The 15,009-nt window shown below is 45.6% G+C and overlaps 1 protein-coding gene across 3 annotated transcripts in view; it reads right to left on the bottom strand.

The window, feature by feature from the left end:
- Nucleotides 1–15,009, bottom strand: part of JAK1 (Janus kinase 1) — a 55,441-nt gene that overhangs the window by 26,287 nt on the left and 14,145 nt on the right. For 2 of the 3 annotated variants that reach the window (XM_059853601.1, XM_059853603.1), the window contains exons 2-4: nucleotides 4,353–4,429; nucleotides 3,389–3,587; nucleotides 1,598–1,721 (exon numbers count right to left, since the gene is read on the bottom strand). In XM_059853601.1, coding sequence (XP_059709584.1) covers nucleotides 1,598–1,721; nucleotides 3,389–3,587; nucleotides 4,353–4,358 — 329 coding nt within the window. In that variant the 5' untranslated portion in view covers nucleotides 4,359–4,429. Of the gene's footprint in view, nucleotides 1–1,597; nucleotides 1,722–3,388; nucleotides 3,588–4,352; nucleotides 4,430–11,294; nucleotides 11,314–15,009 lie in introns of those variants that run through there. The other variant, XM_059853602.1, reaches the window with a different exon arrangement.

Genomic DNA, 15,009 nt, shown 5'->3' with positions numbered 1-15,009 from the left:
CCCAGCCATGGAAGAGTTAAATTCTCCTCCTCTCTGAGCAGTGACTCCAGGATGTTACAAAATCCTGGGGTTTCTCATTTTTTTTAAAAAAATTAAATAAATAGAACTTGAGGCAAGTGAGAAAAGTACAGGGAACTGAGAGAGTTTCTGTGAGAAGTGCTCTGAAACAGCACCAAAAGTGCAGCAGCATCTGGCTCTGATTGAGGGCAGAGGAGGAGAAATTCAGCCAGAAAACAAAAAGTTCTCAGCAGAGGGAGAGAAGTCAAAGCCCTACAAACATTTCAGCCCAGTGCCATTGTTCAGTTTAGAGATATCATTAAAAAGGACATGGCAGAAACCTATCCATGTAGGCAAAAGTACAAATTATTTCATTTCTGAAGTGTCCTGTGCAGTTAATCCACTGCTTCATTAAAAAAAATTAAAATAAATGGAAATTTAAAAAAAAAATTAAAAATTTATTTCTGAATTATCATGTAATCCACTGGTCTATTAAGAAAAATTTAAAATTTAAAATTTATTTTTAAAAATTAATTTCTGTATGATCATGTACAGTTAATCCACTGCTCTAGTAAAAATTTTAAAAAAACTAAAAACTTCTTTTAAATTAAAAATTTTAAAATTTAAAAAAATTCATTCCTGAATGATCGTGTACAGTTAATCCACCACTGTACTAAAAAAGTTTTAAAAATTAATTTTTAAAATTAATTTTTTTAAAAAATTCATTTCTGAATGATCACGTACAGTTAATCCACCACTGTATTAAAAAAAAATTTAAAATAATTTTTAAGATTGATTTTTTTTTTTAAAAATTCATTTCTGAATGATCCTGTACAATTAATCCACCGCTGTATTAAAAAATAATTTTTTTAAATTAAATTTTTAAAAATTCATTTCTGAATGATCCTGTACCGTTAATCCACTGCTGTATTGAAAAAATTTAAAAATTATTTTTTAAAATGAATTTTTTTAAAAAAATCATTTCTGAATGATCCTGCACAGTTAATCCACCACTGTATTAAAAAATAATTTTTAAATTAATTTTTTTACAAGTCAATTTCTGAATAATCTTGTACAGTTAATCCACTGCTGTATTAAATTTTTTTTAATTAATTTTTTAAAAATTAATTTCTGAATGATCATGTACAGTCCATTCACTGCTGTATTAAAAAAAATTTAAAATATTTTTAAAAATATTTTTTAAATTTTATTTCTGAATGATCCTGTACAGTTAATCCACCACTGTATTAAAAAATAATTTTTTAATTAATTTTTTTACAAATTAATTTCTGAATGATCCTGTACAGTTCCTGCTCTGGAATACTTCAAGTGGAAATCCACAAAGCACTGACACAAACCCCAGTGCTTTGGAGCCAATTTTCCAATTCACTTTGACCTTGCTCACTCCCAGCTTGGTGAAAACAACTTCCCGTGCTTTTCCAGCTTTTTGTTTTTAAGGTTCAACCCCAAAGACGCCAAGAAATCAGGAATGTTTGCATCTGCTCATCTCCCCTCTAAGCTGTAAATCCCAGCTGTTGCCTCCCTGCTCCTCCAGGGAGCTCAGAATGGATAAATCTCATTTCCCAGGTGTGAGCCTTACCTCATGCGATAGTGGAGCCTGAAGGATGATTTCTCCTCCACCTTGAAGACCTGGTTTGGTGCATACCAGAGCTTTTTGTTCTCATCATACAGAGCAAAGAGGTTGTGGCACAGGGGGGACACAGCTGGCACAAAAATACACAAATGGATGAGTCACAAAGCTCCAGGGCACATCCACACCCCAAAGCACAAGAGCATAAAGCAAATATTGGATCATGGAAAGAAACCAATACTGGGATTAGCCTGAAACAAAGATTAGGGAGGAAAGGGTGAGGTGGAGCTGTTACCTGGGCTCAACCCATGGGGTTTGGGGTGGATTAAACAGATATTTCTGCTGTTAAAGCGATCCTCAAATCCCCTCAAAGCCCAAGGTCTGAGCTTCAAAGAAATGACTTAAAACTTTCATTTTGTCCAGGTCACAGAAAAGGGAGTTTTACCAAACCCACAACTTTGTTCTCAGCTTTACTTTGTTAATAAATTCAACCCCCAGAGGCGAAAGGAGGTTTTGGCAAATAAGCAGAAAGCTTTGGTGGTTCCACAGAGCAAGACCCCAGAGAAAGCTTTGGTCTGTTCCAGCTAAGAACAGACTGTGACACCAGTGGGCTGATCTGCTTTAACTCTGCATTTACTCCACCCCAGATCTGTTTGGGATGGATCTTTACTCCATCCCAGATCTGTTTGGGATGGATCTTTACTCCATCCCAGATCTGTTTGGGATGGATGCTCACTCCATCCCAGATCTGTTTGGGATGGATGTTTACTCCACCCCAGATCTGTTTGGGATGGATCTTTACTCTATCCCAGATCTGTTTGGGATGGATCTTTACTCCATCCCAGATCTGTTTGGGATGGATGTTTACTCCACCCCAGATCTCTTTGGGATGGATCTTTACTCCATCCCAGATCTGTTTGGGATGGATGCTCACTCCATCCCAGATCTGTTTGGGATGGATCTTTACTCCACCCCAGATCTGTTTGGGACGGATGCTCACTCCATCCCAGATCTGTTTGGGATGGATCTTTACTCCACCCCAGATCTGTTAGGGATGGATCTTTACTCCATCCCAGATCTGTTTGGGATGGATCTTTACTCCATCCCAGATCTGTTTGGGATGGATCTTTACTCCATCCCAGATCTGTTTGGGATGGATGTTTACTCCACCCCGGATCTGTTTGGAATCCCTTGTCCCAGCTCTGGGAGCAGCTGTGCCATCTGTGGGTTCACACCCCCAGAGAGCAGCTCCTGCACACCAACACAAGTAGGGGGGTGTTAAACACCCACCCCTCACTGTGCTTAAATCTCTTAAAAAACAACAGCAGCACTCATTTGGTGAGGTTTGTCCTGCAGATTTCCATAATTTCACCCATTCCCATGGAAGAGGAGCAATTAGGCAAATGAGCTGAAGGGGATTACAAGAACCAAAGAAAACATTTGAGAGCTGCAGGAAATTCCTGCCCAGTTCCCCTGCTCACAGCCCACAGCAGCTGGGTAAGGTTTGGTGTTCCATGGGGAAAGAACCTCAGAACTGTAAATACAAAAGCCCACTGGGCTGTGAGATCAACCAGAAATGAAATCCACTTTTCCTGTGGAATTACAGGTGTTCTGCTGAGCCCCAGCCCAGAGGGGAGAGCACAGCACAGCCCCTGCCACGTGAGGGATGCACACGAGGTCAAAGCAGCTTTGTGGGGATTTATTGGGACAGGGAGGCTCCTCCTCTGACTGACACACAGAGGGTGCCTGACTTTGGCTGCTGCCAGGCCCCTGGGAGCTGAAATAAACCCAAATACTCACAGCACTTCTGGGCAGCCTCAATGCACAGCTCCTCCGAGGTGAACTCGCCGCTGGAGTAGCAGAGGGGGGCTTTGTCCTGCAGGTAGAAGAGGATTTCCAGCCCCTGGTGCTGAGCTTCCAGGTTCAGCTCATTCTTCTTGGTGCTCCTCATTTTTGCACAGAAAGCCATGGCTTTGCAATCTTCTTTTACGCTGAGATACTGGGAGAGCAGGGAAAAGAGCAAAGGGGAATGTGAGGGATTATCAGGACACAAATCCATCACTGCTGGCTGGGCACCAGCATCCTCCAAACCCTCAGGTGGGGATTTATTCAAAACCAACCAGGTGAAAAGGGGAAAAAAGAAATGTCAGTGATTATTCTGATTCTGGGAACTGTGCTCCAAATCATTCTCTTCTCTTCTGGTGGTGCCACAGCTTTCCTGCAAGGTTTCTCTTCTCAAAGCAGAAATAACTTTCACATCCTTCAGCACCTCCTTGGCTGGAAAACAACACTTGAGCCTGAGTGATTTAAACAGCTCATTTGATGTTTCCTTCTTTAAAAAGTCAGCTTCTATTTTTACAGCCCCTTAACAGCAAAATATTCCTCATTGTTTTCTCCCCTCTCACCCTTTGTGTTTGAAACTGCTGATGGTTTATGAGTCATGGTGTATTTTATAAGATTTATTGGCATTTATTTTTTATTACTACTTCTCTGTCTCTCCAGGAGGAAGGATAGCACTGAGTAGGTTTAATGCAAAGCTTTTAGATTGCCAAGGGTGCACAACAGGGCAGCTCTGACTCAAAAGAAAATTGGATTTGATACCCAGTGCTTAAAAAGAAAAAGCAGAAAGTTATTTGAGTTATTTGGGTTCTTTGTTCCATGTTTCTCTAAGCTTTAAAATGCCCAAACCACCAATTTTATAGTTTATTAAATAAATCCTCCCACCAAAAAAACAATAAAAAATGAACCCCCAAAGCCAACACACCTGCATTTATGTGTCTGTGGGTTCCTCTACACAACTGAAACGGGTCTTCACTCTCCCCAGGAGAAGCTTCACTCTGACTGAAAAAAAAAAAGGAAAAATAAACATGATCAGGAATGGCTTTGTACAGCTGGAGGCACAAATGAAATGGTCAGGCTGATAAAATTCCACCTGCAATCCCAGGGAACAAAGATTATTATTATTATTATTATTATTATTATTATTATTATTATTATTATTATTATTATTATTATATATTATTATTATTATTACTATTACTATTGTTATTGTTATTGTTATTATTTTATTATTATTATTATTATTATTGTTATTATTGTTATTATTATTATTATTGCTGAGATCTGGATCTGGTGTCAGCCAAGCCAGCCCCAGGAAGCACCCAGGAGTTTGGGCACATCCACTGATCCCTTCTGACACTTTGGGGGCACAGCCTGAGATGCAGCCCAAACCCAGGAAAACCTTGGTTATTTCCCCTGTTTTCAGTCTGGAACTGTTCTCATCACAAGCCTCAGCTGTGGCACCACAGGGACATTTTCCTCTGTGCTTCACCTCCTCCATGCCTTCATTCCTCACATTTTTCATCAGATATCAATTCCAATTCCTCCCTGCTCTCTGTTTTTCCTTCCCCTCTTTGATTATCATTTAAAATGTGTCCAAACTAAAGCTGACAGTGCTGCTGGTTTGGGAACCCTCACCCATCACTCATCTGAGGCTGAAGATTCCTCCTCTTCCAGCCTCCATCCCTCCTTTCTCCCTCCTCCCCATCCCTGCCAAAATGTGCCTCAAATAAACGTGTGTTTATTATTTTTGCTTCAGCAGTGTGAGGTTAATCTGACCTAGCAGACTCCAGCAGATATTGCTTGAAAAGCTTGGGAAAAGTCAGACAGAGCCACACAACTTCCCTGGTGCTTGGGAAGAGCCCAGCAAACCTGATCCCACCCCAGAAATAAAATGACATTGAAGAGCCTGGCACACATTCCCAATTAAATTGCATTTTTCTGCCATCCCTGCCACTCAAATGCTGAATCTGAGGTTCCAGACACATTCCTTTGGCAATAATATGGGGAAGAAGAAACTGAGAGTGTGATTTTTGGGATGTGCACACAAGGCAGGAATTATTTCTGCACAGCACCATTAAACGGAAATGCAAAAGGTGAAATCTATTTATATGAATTAATATTATATTAATATTATTTATATCATAAATAAGATTGATAAATAATTTATATTAATATTATTTCTGCACAGCACCATAAAATTGAAATGCAAAAGGTGAAATAGATTGACTTGAATCTCATTAAAACCCCCTTTTATATTACATAAAACTGTGCTCAATATATTTTATTGTCTGTGTGGGCCTATGTTAAAAACATTGTCCAGATGTTTTAAAATGTGAGGGGGAATATAAAACCACTGCCTTTTACAGATTCATAAATCAAACTTCTTGTTTTTCAACAGAGCAGCTTTGCTTTGGTTAAAAGCTCCCACTCTTGGTTTTAGTCACAGCAATTCCCAGAATGCTAAAAACCTTCAAGTGCTGCTTCGTGTACAAAACCTTCTGGGCTTGAACCAAGCAACCCACCCTCCAACCCAGGATTTATTATTTCCTAATGGGTTTCCCAGACATTCCCTGCTCCTTGTCAGGGATTCACCTTTTAAAAATGCATTTTCATCTTCCAAAAAGGCTCCTCAGAGCCAGACACATTCCTGCTCTGTCTGAGCATCCTTCTCCACACCTACACAGTCAAATGCTTCCTCTCTGAAAAGTGATTTTTAGCCTTTGCTGCCGTCTCAGAGCTTCACAAATTGTTATTTGTGTATTTTTTTGTCTCTTCTCTACTCCAAGGGATGTACTCAGTCTCTGCTGCACTTGCTTTTTTCAGGCATATTTTAATTTCACTTCATTTCTGTTTCCCCCAGTGGAAGCAGCTCTTTCTGATGCACCCTCCAAAATATTTTTGGGAATGCAGGATGGCTTTTCTGGAGATCCCACTCCCCCAGGAAAGGCTTTTGCTGCTTATTTAAAATCCTGACCCACCCATGGGAAGCCAGGTGAGGAATTATTTCCCTCACACACACACAGAGCCCTCAAAAACTTCTGATATCACAAAGAATTATGAAATAGGGGGAGGGAAGTCTAAAGGTGGGTTGTTAATCAGTTTGGCCATTAAACTTAGGATATTTGAGTGAGAATAATATTTGGTAAAAACTCAAGTTCCTGGCTATGATTTGCTACATTTGAAACCCAGCAGCTCCAGCATTTTTAAGGAAAAAACCAAATGTACAACAACATTTGTTAAACAACACCTTCAGACTAAGGAAAGGCAGATGCAGAAATGAAATATTTTTGAAACTCTGTGCAAATCTTCCTTGAGCCAGAAGGATGCTGCTCCACCAAGCCCACAGTTCACCATAAACCAGGATCCTGGAAGCCAAATGCAAAGAAGGAGGGTCCATTGCAGGGGCAAAAGTCCCTAAAACACGAATACAGGAAAACCCCAGCTAAAATCTGACCAAGCCAAAACTCACTTGAAGCATCATTTGCAAGTTCTTCCTCTTTTTTGCCATCTCTGCCAATCTGGTTTCAGGTTTCCTAACTTCTCAGAGACTGAAAATTTAGATATATGAGCACATGCTATTTGTTTTCCACAGGATTCCCTCACCAAATGTACATTTCATTTGTTTTAATTATTTATTACTGTGTTTATTCTATTCTTTTATTCAGAGTGACCTCATCACAGGCTGTTTACCCCAAACCAGAATGAACAATTCCCCTTGGGTTTTTCTGTGCAAGCCATGCTGTGATATGACTGAGCCACGCTGTAAAATTGGGTTTTAAAGCAGGGCCAGGAGGGCACAGAATGGAAATTTTCACCAGGAGTGGTGGATGTGCAGCAAAGTTCTCAAGAACTGAACACCAGCCAGCTTCATTAGTGCCACACTATTATGAACAGCTATTAAACATTTCCATTTTTAGCTCTCCAGCTCTGAAAAGCAGAGGAGGCCAACTCCTGGTGTGCTGTGAGTGCTTCCCAAACCCACCCATGCCCTGCTGCACCCCGAGGACTGACCCTGCTCCTGTCCTGTGCCTTTCCAAGGCACTTTGAGCCACTCCTCTGAACTCCCATGACATGTCACCAGTGTGGGAAGAGGTTTCTCAGCCCTCTCAGAGAGCTGGGTGTTAATGTCCCACCTTTATTGTTCTGCCTGCAATGGCTGGGGCAGATGCAGGAGCACTCAAACACAAAATCCCATTTTTTTTCTGTATTAGCTGCTCTTTCCAGCCTGGTTTTCCTTTGGATACAGACTGGGCTGCCATAATGACCAATTTTCCACGGTTGGCTGGGTTGGAAGTGACCTTTAAAGGTCACAACCCATCTGCAATGAGCAAAGTCATCTTCAACTAAGTTTTTACAGCTTATAAATGTGTGCTTAATTCTCTTTCATCCCCAGTTGCTGGTATAATAACCTTAAGTTATTCCATTCTTGGGGTTTACAACCAATTATTCTATCTTTGTGCAGTCAACCCCAAGCACTCCTCTGCTAAACCAGAATCAATTTCCTTGGGGGCAAAGAAAGGCTCGAGAAACCTTCACAGAAACCTTCCAACAACAACCTGATTTTTCTGTAATTAAGTTTTAATTACAGAATGAATTTAATTTTAATAGGTTTTTCCTCACAACTACCTAAAAAACAGCTTAATTGCTCAGGCTGCTGCTCACGGGGCTGAAGGGGCATTCCAGTGTTAAAGTGATTTAGGACAATTTGTTTTTATTCCTGCCTGGGACACGGCACGAATGACCCTTTTCCTTCCTTGATGTTCTCCTCTCTGATCCCCGTGCCCAGGCAGCCTGGGGCTGCAAGATGGGATGGGGATTCTCTGGAGAAGAGCCACGGCACCTTCCCAGCAGAGCAGAGCTCCGGGAAGCGCGGCCTCTTCCTGCCGATTCCTGAGGGGCACCTCAGACCTGTGCAGGAGCTTCCAGGGAAACCAGCCTGGCACACACCCCGGGGCTCCTCACAGGAGAAAGTGGCGAGGCCTCTGCAGGCCTTCTTCCTCAGGGCTGACGTGGCACTGACCTCAGCAGGGCACTGGAGCAGGACGTGGCAGCGCTCCGGATGAAAGTTACAACTTCCAGGGGATGAAATTAATGGGAATGAGGCGCTGGCAGGGAGGAGGGACACACACACAGAGGAGGGACACACACAGAGGAGGGTCTCACACCCCAGCCCTGCTCACACACACAGAGGAGGGTCACACACCCCAGCCCTGCTCACACACAGAGGAGGGTCACACACAGAGGAGGGTCTCACACCCCAGCCCTGCTCACACACATCAGGGAGGGTCTCACACCCCAGCCCTGCTCACACACATCAGGGAGGGTCTCACACCCCAGCCCTGCTCACACACATCAGGGAGGGTCTCACACCCCAGCCCTGCTCACACACACAGAGGAGGGTCTCACACCCCAGCCCTGCTCACACACACACAGAGGAGGGTCTCACACCCCAGCCCTGCTCACACACCCCAGCCCTGCTCACACACACAGAGGAGGGTCTCACACCCCAGCCCTGCTCACACACACAGAGGAGGGTCTCACACCCCAGCCCTGCTCACACACATCAGGGAGGGTCTCACACCCCAGCCCTGCTCACACACACAGAGGAGGGTCTCACACCCCAGCCCTGCTCACACACATCAGGGAGGGTCTCACACCCCAGCCCTGCTCACACACACAGAGGAGGGTCTCACACCCCAGCCCTGCTCACACACAGAGGAGGGTCTCACACCCCAGCCCTGCTCACACACACAGAGGAGGGTCTCACACCCCAGCCCTGCTCACACACACAGAGGAGGGTCTCACACCCCAGCCCTGCTCACACACATCAGGGAGGGTCACACACCCCAGCCCTGCTCACACACACAGAGGAGGGTCTCACACCCCAGCCCTGCTCACACACACAGAGGAGGGTCTCACACCCCAGCCCTGCTCACACACACAGAAGAGGGTCTCACACCCCAGCCCTGCTCACACACACAGAGGAGGGTCACACACACCAGCCCTGCTCACACACCCCAGCCCTGCTCACACACAGAGAAGGGTCTCACACCCCAGCCCTGCTCATACACACAGAGGAGGGTCACACCCCAGCCCTGCTCACACACATCAGGGAGGGTCACACACACAGAGGAGGGTCTCACACCCCAGCCCTGCTCACACACACAGAGGAGGGTCTCACATCCCAGCCCTGCTCACAAACACAGAGGAGGGTCTCACACCCCAGCCCTGCTCACACACACAGAGGAGGGTCTCACACCCCAGCCCTGCTCACACACTGCAGCAGCTCCAGAGCTTCAGTGCAGCACACACTCAGCAAGAGCTGGATGCAGGGAATGGCTCTGCTTTCTCCAAGAGAGGAGGACACGCTGCAGTCATGGCACAGATCCATGGAATGGGAAGAATGGAAAAGAACGGGGAATGGAAGAAAACCCCCCCAGCAGGGGCCATGTGTGTGCTGACTGGGAGACCAGAGCAGGCCAACATCAGCACACAGCTGGACAGTGAGACACTGGAGCACGGCCAGAGGGGCAGTGAGGCTGGAGAGGGCTGGGAGCACAAACCCTGAGAGGAGCCCCTGAGGGAGCTGGGGGTGCTCAGCCTGGAGAAAAGGAGACTCAGGGCTGCCCTCATCACTCTGCAGCTCCTGAAAGGTGCCTGTGCTCAGCTGGGGCTGGGCTCTGTCTCCAGCAGCACTGACACAACCAGAGCACACAGCCTCAGGCTGCACCAAGGGAAATACAGGCTGGATAGCAGGAAAAAGTTTTTTCCAGAAAGGGGGATAAAGTTCTGGAATGCTCTGCCTAGGGAGGTGGGGGAGTCCCCATCCCTGGGTGTGTTTAACCAGCCTGGGTGTGGCACTGGGTGCCAGGGTTTGGTTGGGGTGTGGGGCTGGGTTGGACTCGGTGATCTTGGAGGTCTCTTCCAACCCAGTGATTCTGTGAATTCTGTGAACTGACCCTGTGAGGACACAGCCAGGGCAGGCTGGAGCAGCTTTCCAAAGCAGCAACAGCCACCAGGAAGGAGGTGAAGCAGTTTCATTGTTCACACCTTCCACATGAAGGTCTGTAAGTGGAGAATTCCTCCCCTCTTTAACCAGGCAGGAGCAAGAGAGGTCACTTCATCCTGTTCTCCTGAGCCTTAACATCTCAGAGATCCCACCACGCTGAAATGATGGATGAAGAAACCTCTGGGGACTCGTCGTGCACCTACAGGCTCCCAGAGCTCCGAGTTCTCCTAAAAGCCAGGTTTTAGTGAGCCAGAGTCCATCCCCCCCACCTCACCTTACCCATTGAACAGAATTCATTTACTCCACAGGTGTGCAGGTGGAGAAGGGGTGACCCCCAGGTCCCAGCTGTCCCATCCTGGTACCGGCTCCACTGGATAATTCCTTACTAATTCCATGTTGGTTTTCTTAGTTTTTACAGAGATGGGGTAACTGAGAGGAGTTTCACAAGATTTTATTCCATTTTCAGTCTCGAGGAATAGTGAGACACAAGAGTGTCTCAGTGTTTATATACAAATGTCCAAAACTGTATAAACTTTCTGTTAAATTTTAAAATCCTTTACTAATCCATTTCCCAGAATTCCAAAGGAACTGCTTGTACCTCACTGCTGCAAAACAACCTCCACGACCCACAGGTGCTCCTCAACAAGGGAATCCCACATTTCACCAGTTTTTAAGGAAAAAGCAAGCACAGATTGATTACAACAGCACCCGGATTTCCCATGGTGCCTCAGATCTTGTAAGAAACAAACCAAAACAAGCAACCAGCCGAGGTCTAGCAAAGCCAAGGCTGGTGAGAAACATTCTCAATGAGTCCTTTCTGCAAACGAGGAGCAATGAAAGGAGCTGCTGACTTACCCAGGATATCAGTGCCAGCCCTGGTAATGCCCAGCTCTCCCACATCCCGCCCTAACAGAGAGGTGGAAGATCCTCCAAACCCCACCAGCTCGAGCAGGTGAACTTCTCCCAGGCTTTGCCTTCTGAGCGTGTGAAACATGCAGAGGGGCTGGGACCGGGTGACCACAGAGCTTGCAGAGGTCCCTCCTGCTGGCTCACAGCCACCCCGGCTCTCAAACCACGCAGGGTCACTTCCCTCCTGCCTGGCCACTTCCTGGAGAGCAGCTCCAGATGTTCTTCCTGACCTTTTTCACTCTCATGTCTCAGCACGACATGGAGCCTCTCAGCCCGGGTCTCTCCAGCCCTTTTTGCTGGGCAGCACGAACTGCTCAACTCCTGAGCCCCTACAACACCCCCACCACACAAAGACAGATCTGGGGTTGGAAGGGACCTTACAGATCACCCCACTGCTACCCCTGCCACCACACGAGGCCACCCGGCCTCAGAGAAGGAACAAGCAGCAGGGGAGGGCTTGCAGCAGCACAATTCCTCTTGAACTGAGAACAAAATTCCTTTAGGACAGAGGAGGAACAGAATTCCTCTAGGACAGCACATCCTGCACTGGAGCTGAGCTGCCCAAAGCTGTGAGGGCAGCTCCTCCCATGGAGCAGGAATTCCTGAGGGCAAGGACCAACCCCAGCTTTCCCTCAGAAGGACTGAGACACTGGCACCTCTTACACTCAACCTGCTCTCAAAATAAACATCACCCACCTGCTGCCATTTGGGTCCCTTCCAAAGGCCCTAAAGAGCTTCTGACTACGTGGTCAGCACCTCCTGTGAGAAGGGCAGGGCCCCTGAACCCCTCAGATCTGGCAGTCATGTGCTTCCTGTGGTGGCTTTGCACCTTGGTAAGACTTTTTTGATGGTTTGCATTTTTCTTTTTTTGTTTGGTTGGTTTTTTTTCTTTTTTAAATGTGGTGAGAAGACACCACATTTATTTTATTGTTAAAGTTCACTCTGAAGGGATCACAAACAAAAGCAAACAAAACTTCACCAGTTTTGTTTACCTGTTAAGAGCACTCCACCGACAAAAATATCCCCTAGCCAATAAACATTACTGCTATAATAGAGTTGAAACCCATGAAATTCCATAATAAACTTGGGATTTACTACTGACATCAAGAGAAATTTTATCTTCAAAAGCCCTCTCTGTGCTCTGTGCTCCTCTTTTATTATGTTAAAATCCTGCTCTAAGGCTGGTAGCCCCCATCTGTATTTAGTCACAAAGGTGCACAAGATCTTGTCAGGCTCAATGGAAAGTGGACAATATGGACTTTTCCAAGGCAAAAACTTCCCAAGTGGAGTTACTGGGCTGCACTGGTTTGGTGTGCATAGAAAAAAAATGGTTTTAGTTTAGAAAAGTGGGTGCAGAGTGAGCAGCTCAAGCACTTCATGCTACAAAATGGACAACCCAAGGAAAAACCAAAAGCCACTGAGACATGATTTTAATATAAGTGGGAAATACAGTTATTTATTACCCATCTGTTGGGATAAACACACACAGCAATTTCTTTTTATTATAAACAAATCACCAGAGACCACCTGTACTCATGGCTGGCTGCAAAGACATTTTTCCCCCTCAGTCAGGTGAAGGAAGTGGGACACTTAATGGACTTGTCTGGACCAAAATGAGGTTTGCAAGTCCTGTGACTGAGAAGGGATCCTACATCTGCATCTCAGCTCATCCCTTTAAACTGCAGGTTCCAATCTGGATGAGTGAACTCCCCCCAGGACATGCTTTGGTTTGCTTGCAATTCCTTTTATATTTTCAGGCTTTAATGAATCCTCGTCTTGCCTACTCTGAATTCTCATATTGCCACCTTCAAAAGAGGAGCTAAGCCCTAAATACCACCTGGAAAGATGACTAAGAAATGATGTGGTTCAGATCTCCCCTTAAATTGATTTTCTCTGATCCCAGTTGCACCAAAGATTGGGAAAAAACCCACTTTTAATTTCTCCCAGCTGAAGGCTCTTTTCTTCTCCAAAAATCAAACACAAGGAAACTGGAAGAAAACACTTGAAACAGAAGAAGCCAATCAGTGAGAGCCAAACAAAGCCTTTAGAAAGTTGTCTCAGTAAACAACTTGAGCCCTGCCAAAAGCCAGGATCCTTGTGCCTCCCTTCGATGGCCAAAAGCAGAACTCTGGTTCCTCTGGGACACCAAGGACACTTTTCCCAAGGTTTTCTAAGGATTCTCCTGCAGAACATGAACAGCCAGCTGCCAGCTGCTGCAGTTAAAGTCTTATCTAACAGCTGCTTTCTGCCTCAACCAGAGGAACACCCTGTTGTTTGTCTGGTATCAGTTTTATCTCCGAGACAATCCCGTGTTTGAGCAGAGCAGCTCTGCCACCAGCAGCAGGAGGGAACCTGTAAATCCAGTCCTGTCCTCCAGCACCACCCCAAACAAACCTCAGTGCTTCCAGACACCCTCCACATCATTGCAGGTTCTTTTTGCAACCACCCAAAGGTGTATCAATGGTTTTCAGCCGTGAACTTTCACTGCCAATTTAGCTGAGAATGCTCAGCTACAACTCAGAGTTGGCTGCTGTGAGTCTCCTGCCAACCAGGGGCTGCAGCCCAGCATCACCCTGGCAAGCAACCCAAATATTTACCCTCCATTCATTCAATCCCTTGGACAAACACACCCACTATTTTTAACTAACTGGCTAAACAGGAGTCAATTTTACATGTTTGCACCTGACAATTGTGTCAACAGTGGTTCAGAGGTGGTGAGACTGAGAGGCTTCAGAGTACAATGATGAGCAGTGGGACTTTCCTTTCCTTTCCTCTTTCCTTTTTCCTCTTTCCTTTCTTTTTATGGATTTGAAACTTTGTCCTGTAGCTTGCACACTCCTCTGTCATGGAGGGTTTGGTCCCAGAATGCCCAGATTTCCCTTTACACCCATCACAGACTCTGCCACACTTCACACCTGGCACAGATCTCACCCCAACAGCAATTCCAGCCTGGCACCAACAGTTTCCTGCCCTAGAAAGCCTCACACGTCTTCCAGGTTAACAATCCAAACAAACTCTTCTCTATACTTCTGGAAGGGCTGAATCATCCCATTTTTATTTACAATTCACTCGTTTCTCTCTTTTAGGAAACATTTGCTTGTGCCATTTCTGCAGTGGCTGCCTGGTAACTCCAGGTGGTCTTTACCTCCAGATTCATTGTCCTGTGAGTCTTAAACCACGCAGAAAAACTGAAAAAAACCCAACTTTGAACATATATTCTATATTTCAGAATTCAAAGTCAGAAATTATGAGAGGAATGTGAACTCTATCTGCATTCCCAGCACTGTCTGAGTATTATGAAAACTGATGGAAGCTCAGCTTCTTGCTTTAGCCAAGAGCAGTTTCATAAGAAAGTTAGGGGCCAGTTAATTTTTCAGTCCAGCTATGGTTTTATTCCAGCTCTCCAGAAGCCCAAAGCAGCAGACATTGCCCAGCTGCAGTTCTGCCTCCCTCTCCCACGAGCAGCTCTGGACGCAGGAGCATTTCCCTGCTGCTGGAGAGATCTTTGGGCTTTGCTCTCCCAGGATCTCAGCCACGCAGGCACGGGGAGATAACAGCAGTGATCCCAGCTGCCCCAGCTCCAGTTTATCCCATCCAACCGGTGCCTAGAGAGGCTGCCTGGAACAGAGGCTGGGCAGTGGTAGAGGATAAAGCAGGGATT

This window comes from Haemorhous mexicanus, chromosome 9 (assembly GCF_027477595.1).
Source record: "Haemorhous mexicanus isolate bHaeMex1 chromosome 9, bHaeMex1.pri, whole genome shotgun sequence".
Lineage (NCBI taxonomy): Eukaryota > Metazoa > Chordata > Aves > Passeriformes > Fringillidae > Haemorhous > Haemorhous mexicanus.
This window is presented reverse-complemented; position numbering and strand designations above follow the sequence as displayed.